The 15,087-nt window shown below is 40.5% G+C and overlaps 1 protein-coding gene across 1 annotated transcript in view; it reads right to left on the bottom strand.

Moving 5' to 3' along the window:
• Positions 1 to 1,178: 1,178 nt before the first annotated feature.
• MCM6 (minichromosome maintenance complex component 6) overlaps positions 1,179 to 15,087 on the bottom strand; it is a 37,494-nt gene continuing 23,585 nt past the window's right edge. The window contains exons 13-17 of the mRNA XM_027835664.1: positions 13,023 to 13,184; positions 10,790 to 10,925; positions 10,333 to 10,488; positions 7,679 to 7,818; positions 1,179 to 1,737 (exon numbers count right to left, since the gene is read on the bottom strand). Of these exons, the coding sequence (XP_027691465.1) occupies positions 1,621 to 1,737; positions 7,679 to 7,818; positions 10,333 to 10,488; positions 10,790 to 10,925; positions 13,023 to 13,184 (711 nt within the window). The 3' untranslated portion in view covers positions 1,179 to 1,620. The remainder of the gene's footprint in view (positions 1,738 to 7,678; positions 7,819 to 10,332; positions 10,489 to 10,789; positions 10,926 to 13,022; positions 13,185 to 15,087) is intronic.

Below are 15,087 nucleotides of genomic sequence, written 5' to 3'. Positions count from 1 at the left end.
AAGCCATAGGAATTCGATGAAAAAAATTCTCAAATAATAAGTGCCTTAATTTAATAAGCTGTCATGGCTGAACAAGTTGTGGTTTATGAATATAATGGAATACTATTGTGCTATAAGAAACGATGAGCAGGCAGACTTCAAAAAAACTTATATGAAATGATGCTGAATGAAATGAGCAGAACCAAGAGAACATTGTACACAGTAACAGTCACATTGTGCGATAACTGACTTTGATAGACTTAGCTCTTCTCAGCAATACAAGGATCTAAGACAACTCCAAAAGACTCACGATGGAAAATGCTATCCACATCTAGAGAAAGAACTATGGAGTCCAAATGCAGATGGAAGCATACTATTTGCTTTTTTTTTTGTTGTTTCTTCCTTCTCATGGTTCCTCCCATTAGTTCTAATTCTTCTTTACATCATGACTAATGTGAAAATATGTTTAATGTGAATGTGTAAGTAGAGCCTATATCAGATTGCACGCCATCTTGGGGAGGGGGAAGGAAAGGGAAGGGGAGAAAATTTAAAACTCAAAATCTTATGGAAGTGAATGTTGAAAACTAAAACTAAATTAATTATATAAAAAATTAATAAGCTATCAAAAGTATAGAATTCTTGAGCTAGAAGTGACTTTGAAATGTATTTTGCTCTGTTCTCCTGTTTTCAAGCAAAAGGACAAATAAAGCAAGAATTAAAATCAACTCTTCTTCCCACTGAGTGTCTCCAGATCAAATAATATTGTGTTGATTTCTCCACTAATACATCAAGGATTTGTGATATAGATCAGACTGAATGAATGAAAAACATTTAACTGCTTGCTGTGTGTAAAACCCTGGGCTGAGGACTCTTCTATACTTCAGTAGACTAACCAATTGCTATGGCCAAAAACCCAAAATCAAAAAATTTGTAGCCAACTCCCTAGTGATGAGGTTTTTTTGAACCTGTTTCTCTGATGAACAATGCGTACTTACTTGAAGCCCTTCCAGCACAGTTCAGGCTTCATGGACAGCTTTCTAAAACGCAGGGTCACTGCCATACCATGATGAAGCAATGAACATGACCTAGACCATTTATAGCCCTCCCATCATTTCTTCCCCCTCCACCACTAATATGAGAAAAATGACTGACAATCACACTGTCAAAAGTAGGTGGGAATAAATCCTACACAAATGAGCTTTAGGACAAATTTTTTTATTTTTCCTTTGAAAATTAAAAGCAGTGTCAAACAGAAAAGGTTGCTTTTTTTTAAACAAAGGAACAGAATTCATGAAACAGATACAATGTTCCACCTCATGAACAAAAGCAGATGTAGTTTTAAAGTCCTTCTTGTGATTACAGAGACCACATGGTTGCTAGGTCCCAGCCTGAACTGGACAAGACCTTGTGTCAGCATAAGTGTATTCAAGGAATATGAGATAGAAACACATAGAAATATATATATGTTTCTTTTTCTGCCTTTGAAATTTTTAGCCTCTTTGCCTAAATTTAGCCTTTTAGCCTCTTCCCACTTAGCCTCCTATTGCATTTGTGAATTTACCATCATTCAAATACTAGCCTTGTTGTTAATTTATACTTTCCACCAATTTTCCATCATTAAATAGTCACTTAAAATCCCCTTTAATCTTCAAGCAAGTAGTTGGGGTTAACGACCAGGTAGGGGTCTGCCTCAAAACTCTCACTTCCTTCCGAAGAACCTCTTAATCCAGCTTGAGTGAGTTCAATTAGAACGTGATCCTGAAAAACATACAGACAAGTTTCAGAAAATGGAAGTGCTGTGTAAGACATTCCTAGCATACAGTGATCCCCCTTTTCAAGAGCCTGGCACCTGCCACCTTATCAGTAGCTGCCATTTCATCTTACTCACCTCAAAAGAAACCAATGCATTTCAACACTACCCATTCTCTTGCTCAGTTCCTTTTCAGAAAGACATTGACCCCTTCATGGCAGGAAATGCCTTATGTGTAAAATCTTTTTTTAGATGTCACCCCGCTTTCATGCCATGACACCCTCTCAGACCTTTTGACACCAGGCATGGCCTGTTTGTCTGTAGCTATCCTCCCCACTTAGGCTTTATTATTTTTTTTTTCAAATTTCAAATTTCTTAATGATGCTCCTTTATCTTTACATCAATCACTTCCTCTGTTGTCCCATTGAGCCCCCAGTCTAAAAACAAAAAAAAATAAGCCAAAAAATACAAACCAAGGACTACCTAACAATGTATACACTAGTGGTTGCATCTAAGTGGTAAGTAGACAGAACAGTAGGCTGGAAATCAGTAAGACCTGAGTTTATATCTATCCTCAGACATTTTCTACCTGCATGACCCTGGACAAATCACTTAACCTGTTTCTCTGTTTCCACATAAAATAGGGATAATAATAGCACCCAACTTCCAGAATTGTTGTGAGGATTAAATGAGATACTTATAAAGTGCTTAGTACAGTGCCTGGCACCTAGTAAGTGCTATAGAAATCTCAGCTATATTATTACGCTAGTCACAGAATGCTCTTCCTCAGACTCCTGGTTTCCTTCAAGTCCCAGCTAAAACCCCAGTTCCTTGCCCCACCCCACGACAGCTATACACAAAGAGTTGGATACCCTCCATCTTGCTATGCTATTTCATATGAAATTCTTTATATGATCAAAATTTGTTACTATTTCATTGCTCTCTCTGCCTGGCAACTCCAAATCCTGTTCTTTGTTCTGCTGGGACCCCCACACCTGCTTTACCTAGCTCTCCCCAAGTTGTCCCCTCTGCACTGGCTACACTCTCCTCTCTTCCCCATCTCGAACCAGCTCAACTCTACACTGTCCTCTTCTCTTGAGCCTCTTGCTCCTTTTCCTATCACTGATCTTGTCCTAACAAGTCTCAGCCTTGGATTACCTCCACCATCCACTACTTCCACCCTGCAAAAGAGCTGCTGAACAAAAGTAGAGAAAACAACAAAACTGTGCAGACTTAAATTACCTAACCTCAAACAGGCCCTTACTGAGGCAAGGCAACCTTTTTATACAATCCTCCTTCCCCTTCACTGATTCTCCACTCTCCACAGCAGCTCTTCCCAACCTTTTCATTGCTCCTCAAACCTCCATAGCTTCCCACCCCGCCTTTCACTTTGCCTCACTGAAAACTGAGGCCACTCCCAGAGAGCTGCTCATCTGCCCTTTCCTCATCCCACTTCACTCGGATGCTTTCTATCGGATGCACTATCTCTTCCTCTAGCCCCGTTTCACACGAAGTAGTCCTTGTCCTCATGAAGGAAAACCCCTCGGTATATGATCCCACGCCTTCCCATCTTCTCCAGCAGTCTGCCACCCCCCTGCCCTCTCACCATCTCACTAATTTCCCATCATCCTCTATTAGCTGCTTTCCTACTGCCAAACTACAAGCCCATTTCTCCCTCATCTTCAAACCCCCCCAACTTTATGTGTCCATCCTTGCTAGCTGTTACTGCCCCCCCCAACCCTTCTGTGGTTAAATTGACCTCCTTGAGAAGTCTGACTACAATAGCACTCCCCTTCCTTTCCTCTTACTCTCTTTTTATGTCTTTACAGGCTGGCTTCCCACCTCATCCTTCAACCAAAACTGCTCTCTCCAAAGTTACCAATGCTCTTTTGATCAGTAAATCTGATGGCCTTTTCTCACTCTTCATCCTTCTGGATCCCCCTACAGTCTCTGACACCATCGATCACCCACCTCCTGGCTACTCCCTTCTCTCTTGTGACATTGCTGTCTCCGGGTTCTCCTCCCATCACTCTAAATATTCTTTGCTGGATCTTCCTCTATGCCATTGTCACTAAATGGAGAGGTCCACAAGGGTCTGTCCTGGGCCCGCTTTTCTCTACATACTTCTCTTGGTGACTCCCTCAGTTCCCATGGTTTCAGTTACCTCTATGCAGATGACTTTCAGATCTGCTTGTCAAGCCCTGAGCTTTCTCCCAGTCTCCAACTGCTGATGAAATACCTCTAGCCAGATGCCCTATAGACATCTTCAACTCAAGATGCCCAGAACTGAACTCATTATTCTCTTCCTCAAACACTCCTCTCTTCCTAACTTCCCTATTACTGTTGAGGATACCACGACCCCCCTGCCCCAGTTATCTAAGTACCCAAATGTCACCCTGGACTCCTCTCTTTCTCACTCCCCCATGTTCAATGTTTCCAAGGCCCACCATTTCTACCTTCATTGTATCTCCTGTAAATGTCCCCTTCTCTGACACTTCCAGCACTGGTACCACCCCCCAACCGGACTCCTACAGTCTGCTGGCTGTTCATCCTTCCTTGGTTCTCTCCTCCACTTAGCACCCAAGTTGGTCTTCCCAAAGCACACATCTGACCATGTGTGCCCCTCCCCCCTCCCAATCCAAGAGACTGCAGTGGCTCCCTACTGCCTCCGGCATCAAATATAAAATCTTGTGTTTGGCTTTTTAAAGCTTTCATAACCTGACCCCCTCTTTCTTACCTTTCCAATTTTCTTACAAACTCCGTGATCCTGTGACACTGTCCTTGCTGTTCTCCCGCTCCCTGTCCTGCCTGGCTGCTCCCCATACCTGCAATGCTCTCCCTCCTCATCTCCGCCTCCTAGCTTTCCTATCTTTGTCCAGGTCTCAGCTAAAGTCTCACATACTACAAGATGTCTTTTCCAGTCCTCCTTAATTTTAGTGCCTTCCCTCCAAGACTACCTTCAATTTATCCTGTACAAAATTGTTGTACATCCACTGTTTGTACACAGTGGTTTGTCCCCATTAGACTCAGAGCTTTTAGAGAGCAGGGGCTGGTTTTTTTTTGCCTTACTATTTCCAGCACTCAGCGCAGTGCCTGACACATAGTAGGACCATAATAAATGCTAGTTGACTCATTAGTCTCTCAAAAAATAGGGGCAGTGTCTAAAAACTTGCTTGTATCATACATGCACAAGCTTAATAAACAGGCACTTAATGAATAGCACTGGCATAGCGGTAAGCCATAAACACACTACAGCCATATGGTGATAACTTTTAAACACATGATTTATTTCAAAGCAGATGGACCATAACATCCTAATTTTTAGATTTCACGAAATGACATAGACTCCTGACATTCAAAATTCTATCAGATTTATTTCAATATTACTCTTGATGACTTTTTAATAAGTGACTAGGTAAATTCTTTCACATCACACACGTCTAATCTAGTTTTTAGTATCATTTTTATCATATTTCACTCGGAATCATTTTCATCCTGTGCTAATAAACTAAAAAAAAAAAATAGTAAAAACTTGCCATCTGGATTATTTAATGGCAAACGGCTTCATGCCCATGTTTTCTTTTGATAGCAGTGCCTACAGCACACTTTCCAAAGTCAGTTTAAAATTTCCACTAACAAGGAGGATTTCTTAGCCAAGTCTAAAGATATCAGGATATTAGGAAATTAGGAAATACTACAATAACATCCAGAGAATAAAAAAAAAAAATCCCACAAATCAACATTAAAATCACCGGGAAATCTGAGGGCAAAAAAATCTACCCCACTACATTTTGCTTATCAGTGAGTCATTTAATAAGATCAGGCCCATATACTGCTAGCACTGGGGTCTCCTATGTCCAGTCAGCACATGTGCTTAAAATACAGTACCAATAAGAGTTAACATTTATTTTTTTTCCCCATTTTTAGGCAATTAAGGTTAAGTGACTTGCCCAGGGTCACACAGCTAGTAAGTGTCAAGTGTTTGGTCTGAGGCCAAATTTGAATTCAGGTCCTCCTGCCTTCAGGGCCAGTGCTCCATTCACTAAGCAAGAGTTAACATTTAAATAGCACTTTAAGGTTTGCAAAGTGCTTTATATCTATGATCTCATTTGATTATCACAACAACTCTGGGAAGTAGTTGTTATCTCTATTTCACAGATAAAGAAACTGATGCAGATAGAAATTAAATGACTTGACTGGGGTCACATGGCTATTAAGTGTCTGAGTCAGGACTTGAACTCAGATCTTCCTAACTACAGGTCCAATATTCTATCCACTGTGCCACTCTATCCACAGCTGGCCTGTGGCAGTGCCAAATAAGATCAACAGGCTGCATCACCAAAATTAATCAGGATCTCACAATGATCAAAAAGGACTACAGGCAACAGCATATGAATGGCTCCTCATCCTCACCAGTCTCACTGTGGGACTTCTCCACCATGTTCCAGGAAGCTCATGACTGAGATAACCTCAGCATCATGTAAGATCTCATCAGCCTTGGTCCTCCGCCTCATCACTACCCTCTGCCTGGAGGATGAGGCAGTGAACTCCAAATCTCCATTTAAGGAGAAAGCTAACTTCTCACCTGGCTTTACTACTTTGGGACATCTGACTGACTTCACCACATCCCTGCATTGGGTACCTGACCGTCCCAGGCTCTCTCCATGTCTCCCTTCACCTTCCTTTTGTGTTTTTACCTTCCCACACCAGTTTGTAAGCTCCTTGAAGGCAGGGATTGCCTTTCTCTTTTTGTATTTGTACTGTATGCCACTGCGTAATTGTCGAACCTTGGTTTACCCCGCCCCCCTTTTCAGTCCAAAAATTTGGTTTATGAACTTCTATTGCATAAATCATCGCATGGTATAATTCTGTTCAACATGCCGCTTAAAAGGTAAATAGAGCAGCAATGTATTCACCAGTGGCATATGGATACACATTTATCTCCCACGCACTGAGAGCTATGAGCCTAGAATTCTCAGCACATTGTCAGTATATTTCTGAAAGCTGACACGTGGTTTGTTTAGAGCGCAGCAGTACTAACGGTATTGTCATTCAACCCAATGAAGTGCTATAGGCTCAAAGGGAGCAGGCGGAGGGTGAAGCTGCCATGAGTAAGTCATGTGATATGGTAAGAGTTGCAACTCCCCAGTATATTCATGAGTATTCTATGTATCCTAATCTTGCACCAAGACAGTTTAATAATAAGTGATTTTTAAGTAATACAGGCACATTTTTAAAAAAAACTTCACATAATGGGTATACCCCACTTTTTTTTGCGTGCCCCTCCCCAAAATGACATAAAATCTGCCACAATTATGCAGTGAAATACGGTATATTTGTACGTGGCACACAGTAGGCACTTAAATGTTTACTGACTATGGAAGGTAAACTCATTCTTCACTAGTGAAAAGATAACTCAACACATACATACACATATCCTACTTTAAGACAAATTAATATACCACAATTTATTATTCAATTCTTATTTTCAGTTTGCTGTCTCGCTGTCACAACTCTGTCCTCCTTTCTAGCAGCAACCATATCCAATAGATACAAGAACAAAACAAAACAAAAACAAAAAACTACAAAGCGGCCTGATGCTGATATCAGATCTATCCTTATTATCTACATATAACCAAGTAAGCTAATAAACCCAACCAATAAACACCATAACAAAGATCCTAGAGTATTATTATGTACCTTTCATAAACTAACCTTTAAGCAAACCTGTGTTCCTTCCATCAGAGGAAATAAAGGTCTTTGGTTTACCTAACAGGTTCTCTAAGCCCAAACTCGCTGTGGAATCCATCAGAACCTGACACTTTGTTGAAACTTGCCAATGTTTAATACAAAATTGATAAACATTTACCAATGAAGTTCTAAGCATACAAAAAATAAGCTAAAAGTCTTCCCCCATTAAGATACGGGCACATGAATTTCTTTACATACATAATGTATGAGCCGATGAATGACTTTTTCTATGATTCTCTTTTTATTTATAAGTTCCTCTTCAGAGTCTATTTCCGATTCTATTTCTTTCAAGTACCAATTAACAAGTTCGCTCTTCTTTAGTGCTGACTCATCTTCTTCTGCAACAAAAAATAAATTTTTTTTAAAGGGTAAAATTATTCTTCTATCAAAATGCAATGCCAATTCCTTGGGTTTATGTACACAAGAAGATACACTGTGAAGTTTAGATTATTGCCAACCTGTCAGAAGGCAGAGTTGCTTTCATAAAGTTTATACTGCTCCGGCAGGAGTCTGGAGTAACCAGTCATAATACTTGTATTAGAGAACTTACTTTAGGCTAAAAGGAGAAAAATCTAATAAAATAAGGTTTACATTTAATGATCTGCTTAAAGTTATTAGATTTTAACATGCATAAGCTTTTCTGTCATATTCCTATGCCCTGCAGTCTGAGCAGGGAGTGCTTACCAAACTTAGCTGAAGGGATGAGTAGGATGTCAAGGATTAGGGCGGTAGGCAGAACCACTCAGAAGAACACACGTTTCAAAAAAAGGAGTCCATTAAAGCAAGATTTTAAGAAGCAGAGAGCCCTTGATCCAGTGACCAAGTACATATTAATGCCAGGTAGCCAGGCTGAACAGCCAGGACTCAAGATGCTACTGCACAGATTCAAACAGAAAGTATTCTAATATGTGCTCATTGAACTCCATGAAGCTTAAGCACCAAGCCCCCAGTGATAATACCTAGGTGTCCAAGTGCAATTAAGTAAGTTAGAGAGGACGGTTTTGTGGATCAATAGGTCTCAAACTTTTTGATATCAGTACTCCTTTACACACTTATTGATTCACTAAAACTAATTAACCCATTTAAACATGTTTAACTATATTTTCCAAAACAAAAATTTAGTGAGAAGAGTAGCATTGTTTTTACATATTTTTGCAAATATTGTTAATGTCTGGCTTACAAGACAGCTGGATTCTCATATATGTTTCTGCATTCAATCTTCTGTTGTTTTGGCTGAAGTATATGAAGAAAATCTGGCATCACACAAGTATGTACTTAGAAGAAAGATTTTAAAAGGCAAATAATGTCTTAATATTATTATTATTAAAATAGTTTCGATATTGTGTACCCCTTGAAAAGGTCTCAGGGACACCTAAAAGTCCATGGACTGCTTTTGAAAACCAGTTATAGATATGCCCCTTGAAAAAAAGATGAGCCAAATCATCCATCAGTCTTTGAACTCTAGGATAAAGAGGACCACAAACTTTAAACTGACATTTCAGGGAGCTGAGCTCACTTGTCTTAAATATCAGCTGGCTGCATTCCACAATGGGCAGGAACCACCCACTACATAGTTGGAAATCTAATATCTTCCTTGACTAGCTGACCTGCCCCCTCACCAGTATCTTTTTCATAACGGAGGTGGAGGGCAAGGAAGACTATCCAGTGGAATTTATTTGGGGAATACAGTCACTGTGACTTGGTGGTTAGATCTAATCTTGGCTCTCATTTCCTGTTTTTAAAACCTCTTCATGCCTCAGTTTCCTTATTTGCCAAAGGAGGAGGCGAGTGGCAGAAGCTGATCGTGTCATATGAACAAGAAGCATAAATCATTTTGCAAATGTTATAAAACAAGTTATATTAAGAACCAATGAGCTTCCTTCTTGGGTATTCATTTCCTTCCTAAATGAGAAGAAAGGGATAGGGACAGATATAGATGCTTGCTCCAATGGTAGCTGGTCTGTCCCCTTCCTCCCCTAAAGTCAGCAGCTCGGGGCAGAGTATCTCATCATCCTTGACCACAAAGCAGATCCCATGTTGGCAGGGCATGAGCATTTGGGATGCATGCCAAAAACCAGTCTCAAAAGTTATCTTAAGAACCAAAAACCACACTGATTTTTAATGAGTAATTAAAAAAAAAATCTCAGACCTTGTACTCCCATTTCCTTCTTTTTAACCTCTCAGAGAAATGAAGAGCAAGACAACTTGTCCCAGCACAGTTTAGACTAGGCAGTCTCTGGAGCCTCTTCCAAAGCAGGGAAACCATTAAAACAGCAGCGTGTGCAGGGACTGTGACCTAAGACTGAATTAAACACTCCAGTGGCCAAATGCCTTAAGATGATTAAGATGAGGAATTCATTTTATTTCTAGCTCAAAATGGCCTTGGGATAGTTCACATCTATTTCCCTGGTCTTAACTTCTTGGCCTGTAAAATGTGAATTCTTATATACTGGATGGAACAACTATTAGAAGCAACGATTCCATACACTTTTTATATAAAGAGTTATGAGTGCTTAGAAAGAAAACAAATAACTGGTTTGTTTTGTTTTTTTTTTCCAGCTCCCAAATGCCATTTCAAAGTCTCGTTAAAAATACCAACTCGGTAATAACAAAAAAACCCCCAAGTTTGCAGTTTGACAACACAGCCGAAGTGAACAGTGAAGATCCTGTCTGGATGGATTATGTTCTCCTGCCCCCCAAAAAAGTTTCTTGGGCAAATTGGATATTCCCACAAGTTCATTCTTTCCAAGGTCTGAAGCTTTAAGATGACAGACTAGGTAATCAGAAGCAATTTATTTCATCCCAATTTGTGCAGATGCCTGAAAGCGTGTGTACCAAGCCTAGATTCTCACCTTCCTCCATCTTCCTGAGGTGCAGCACAATGAGGTTAGAGATGCGGCAGTATTCAGAGAAGCCAAGCCTCAGGGAAGCTTTGGGAGCCACGTCCTGGTTCACATCTTCACTGTGGCCGTTGATTCCATTGATGGTAACTGGGACATCAGCATGACCTAATTTAAAGTCAAAACTAGTAAATATTTTCGTGGTCGTATACAGTTACTCAACTTTCAGAATTTATTAGTATGGGGAGAGGATGCTGTAAGAAGTACTGAAATTTAAGTTGTAAGGACGGCCATGAGCGACCCACAAAAACTTTAAAAGGACTAGACAAGTTTCATATGTTATTAACCTGTACATTATTCCTCCCTTGCCCTCTTAAATGACCCTTTGCCCAACAAGTTTTTCTAGAAAACTTTCAGGAACCTTTCATGGTCTCTTAACCCAAATGAGCTCAGATGCGCCAAGACTCACCACTGATGCCATCTTGGCCCTCTTCTACCTCCATCAGGGGCTCTTCCTCTTGACCCAGATTGATATCAGGTGTCTCTACTCTAATGATAGATTTATTCAATAATCTGAATGCTTCCTTCACGTGTTTAGGATGTACCTAAAGATGGACAGAATAGAGTCGACGTTCATTTAAGCTGATTTATCAAGCACAGTCTATCTAAGCAGAATTAACACATGCCAACATTCCAGTTACATTTAACAAGGATTAAGTGAACATCTAAGCCCTTTCCTTCCCTGCAATAAGCATACTAAAAAGAAAAAAAAGCCCCATATGAATGGAAGGTAGTTCATTTTCTAATCCTTCCCCTCTGATTATCAACTAGTTGATAATGACAGCAATATTGATGACATCTATATGGCACCTGAAAGGTTTACAGCACTTTGTTTAGATTATCTTGCTCTAAAAAATTAACCAGGCAAATTTTCACATCATTCTCTTAGAGAGAACAGAATAGCTTTTCTCCACCAATCCTAACTTTAAGGAACTTGGCATTGAGAAACCATTGCTAATTAAAAACAGAGCACTATCCCTTTTCTGTCCCGATACAGTTAAATTTAGTACCATGTTTCCACACATGTTACACATAACATACATGGATAATTGGCTAGAACATGCCGAGGACGGAGCGCAAGCTTGCTAGGATACCAGAGGGTGTCCAAAGAGATGAGGAGGATCATAAGAGTAAGCCCAAGTCTAGTACTCATTACCTTGCCTTATGAATGGGCCCTCTTTTTTCCTCCCTCTATATTATTTCACTTGGAGATGTCATCAGCTCCATGAATTCAATTATTGCTTCTACACTATACTGATGATTCTCAAATCTACTTATCTAGCTCTAACCTCTCTGCTGACCTCCAGCCTTTCATCTCCAACTGCTTCTTGGACACCTCAACTTGGATATCCCATAGGTATCTTAAACTCAGCATGTTGCCAATCGGTATCCATTCTTTCCCTCTCCCTACTACTGCCAAAGCTGCTACCATCCTCCCAGTCTTCTAGGCACCTAACCTAGACGTTAATCTTGTCCCTCACCATTTCTTACCCTTACCTCACCCCTAATCTAATCTGCTGCCACAGCTTGTTGATTTTTACCTTGTAACATCTCGTATATGAACCTTCTCTCCTCTGATAACATTGCCACCCTAAATGACCATATCGCCTCACATTGGGACTATTAGAATATTGGGACTATTAGAATAGCCTACTAGTTGGATTCCCAGCCTCAATTTTCTTCCCACTCCAGCTCATCCTCTACCCCAAAGTCAAAATGATCTTTCTAAAAAGATCACGTCTGACCACGTCACCACATAATAAAATACAGTGGCTCCCTATTGCCTCCAGGATCAAAAATGAACTGTTTGGTATTCAAAGCCCTTCATAACCTGCCCCTCCTACAACTTGTCCATCTCCTCATACCTTACACCATTCCCCCCGCCCTGAATTTACACTGAGATCCAGTGACACCAGCCTCTGGCTGTTCCCCAAACAAGACACTCTTTACTGGCATTCCTGCATGCCTGGAATTCTCTCCCTCTTTACTTCCTTCAAATCCCAACTAACATCCCATCTTCTACCAGAAGTCTATCCCACTCCCCTGTAATTCCAGTACCTTCCTCTGATTATCTCCCATTTCTCTTGTGTAGAGCCTGTCTGTACTGGGTTTTGCATGCTGTTCTCCCCCTTCTCCAGCAGACGGGGCTGCCTGAGAGCAAAGACTCTCTTTTGCCTCTTTCTTTGGGTCTCCAGCTCTTGGCAGTGCCTAGCACACTGCAGGTACTTCATAAATGTTTACTGACTGACTGGTAGGTAGGGACTGGACCCGTGAATTCACTGGCATAGACAACTCCTGGGTGTGGAAACCCCCACTCCCAATTCTGGTCAGGACCTTTTCTGCAACTTACAGAGTACTATGCCCTGTCCACTTTATCTCCCCCACTATAAAGTGCTCTGATACGGTATATCCTCATAAGTGCTTGGTAACAAACTCCCTACAGGGAAACATTAAAGAAATGTGAGGCAGTTAAGCTAGGAAATAGCTGTCACCTCCATATTTCTGCTCACACTGGTACTTCCCACACAAAGGTAAAGGACCACTATCTTTCTACCAATAAAGTTATCTCTTGCCCTCCATCCCTCCCAAACTCCCCCCTTGTCCCACCTCACCCAAGAACACGACGTGAAACAGACACTGACCTCATCACAGCAGTGCATGCGGGCCATGGCTTCAGAGAGCCGGATCATGCTCTCCAGCTGCCGCACTGTAATCCTCCAGGAAGACTTGGTAACCCCAGAGCCATCTCTCTGGCGCAGGCGCTTGTACTGCTCCACAATGAAGTCTTCTGACTCTTTAGAAATCTACTCCAAGACACCAACGAGGTTCGAGAAGCATGCTCACTTACAGAGACACCTTTGTTCCTCTGTTTAGAGGGAGGACTCTGGTCTGACTTAAGAACTGTTTCTTTTTTAAAGAAAGTTTTAGGGGATTCCACAATCTTGCTTGTTTAATAATGTGCCATAAGATGGAGATGTCACAATAACTTAGCCAATAAACACTTCAATGACAATATCACTGAACTGCTATCTTACAATTCCTTACAAAGCAACTGCGCCTAAGAAAGTCTGTGATTTCAAAGCACTCGTTTGAAAATGAAATGTTTCATCAGGTTTAACATGTAGAGGATGGGTTCACATTTAAGCAAAGGATTGCTTCTGCAAGATGCCTGACATGCTGAGGCACTGGTATGGAATACCTTTCATATCTGCATGTCAAAGCTCATTAAATGCATTAATACTCAAGGAATCCTTGAGAAGTAGCTCGTTAACTTGTGTTATATTTGGAAGCATTAAGTGGTAACTGCAAATATAAATGCTAATGATTTTAGAAAACTTTACTTCCTGAATTATGCAAGGGAAAAAAACAAGAACGGAAGGTGGTTAAGATTTATCTCAATTTTTCAGATCAGCTAAATCAGCAATATTAAGTGAGGTGTGTCAAGGTCACAGAGTATACATTCTAGATGGACTATCAACTTTCTGTGAAAACTTTTACAAATAATATTTATTTCCATGTGACCCACCTTGGTTTCATTCTGCCTAGGCATTTAAGATCAACTTGAATGCCATAAATACTCACACAAGCATGGATAATTAGAATCTAATCTAATCTCTCTCTCTCTTTTTTTTTTAAAAGGCAATGGGGGTTAAGTGACTTGCCCAGGGTCACACAGCTAGTAAGTGTCAAGTGTTTGGTCTGAGGCCAGATTTGAACTCAGGTCCTCCTGACTTCAGGACCGGTGCTCTATCCATTGCGCCACCTAGCTGCCCCTAATCTAATCTCAAAATATCGTTTTAGTCAATACGGTAAATTCTCAATTAACCAGAATCTAACAGCATTTTGACTGTTTCGAGGGGGAGAAGGTCCCTCACTTAAAAAAAAAAAAAAAAAAAAAAAAAACCCCAAAATGACAAGAAAATAAACTCATTTTCTGAATTTACTAATGAAACAACTCATCTCCCTCCCCCCAAAACCCAAACAAACTGTAAACTTCCAAGGGCTGCCCTCGGAGCAGTACAGATTCAGGCCAACCTCCTACACCAACTACACTGACAATATACAATAAAAATATAATTGAAGTTCAGAAAGATGGACTGTACGATCATTGTCATGCATCAGAATGATTTAATTATGTTAATCATACTAATTTAAAGCAAATGGACCAATACATTTTAAAGAATTTTCAGCAACAAGAGTTAAAAACCAAAGGAGTTTTCTAATTCACTATGATTGATCCAAGAAGTTATATCCATGAAAACACTACACTCTGAGTATTTCTGATCACTTAGTTTCAAACTCTACTTCCCCACCCCCACTTTTTGTAGGCAACAGCCAAACACAGGCAGAATTTTCTCCCTGACAAATCTGGCTTGTATAAAACCCGAGTGTAGCCTATAAACAGTGCTGTTTTCTAATGTATAGCTATTTATGATTTTTCCTTTCAAAAGATTAGGGATGGGGCAGCTAGGTGGCACAGTGGACAGAGCACCAGCCCTGCATTCAGGAGGAAGTGAGTTCAAATCTGACCTCAGACACTTGACATGTATTAGCTGTGTGACCCTGGGAAAGTCACTTAACCCCAACTGCCTCACCAAAAAAAAAAAAAAAAAAAAAAAGATTAGGGATGTGGCCTATATTAGAGTGTTTGCAGTACTGGAGAAAAAACTGAGTTTAAACTCAGAAAACATCAGTACCAGCCTTAGT

The sequence above is a fragment of the Vombatus ursinus genome, unplaced genomic scaffold, assembly GCF_900497805.2.
Source record: "Vombatus ursinus unplaced genomic scaffold, bare-nosed wombat genome assembly UNPS02014816.1, whole genome shotgun sequence".
NCBI classification, from domain to species: domain Eukaryota; kingdom Metazoa; phylum Chordata; class Mammalia; order Diprotodontia; family Vombatidae; genus Vombatus; species Vombatus ursinus.
The sequence above is the reverse complement of the archived record's forward strand: the minus strand, read 5'-3'. Positions and strand labels throughout refer to the sequence as shown.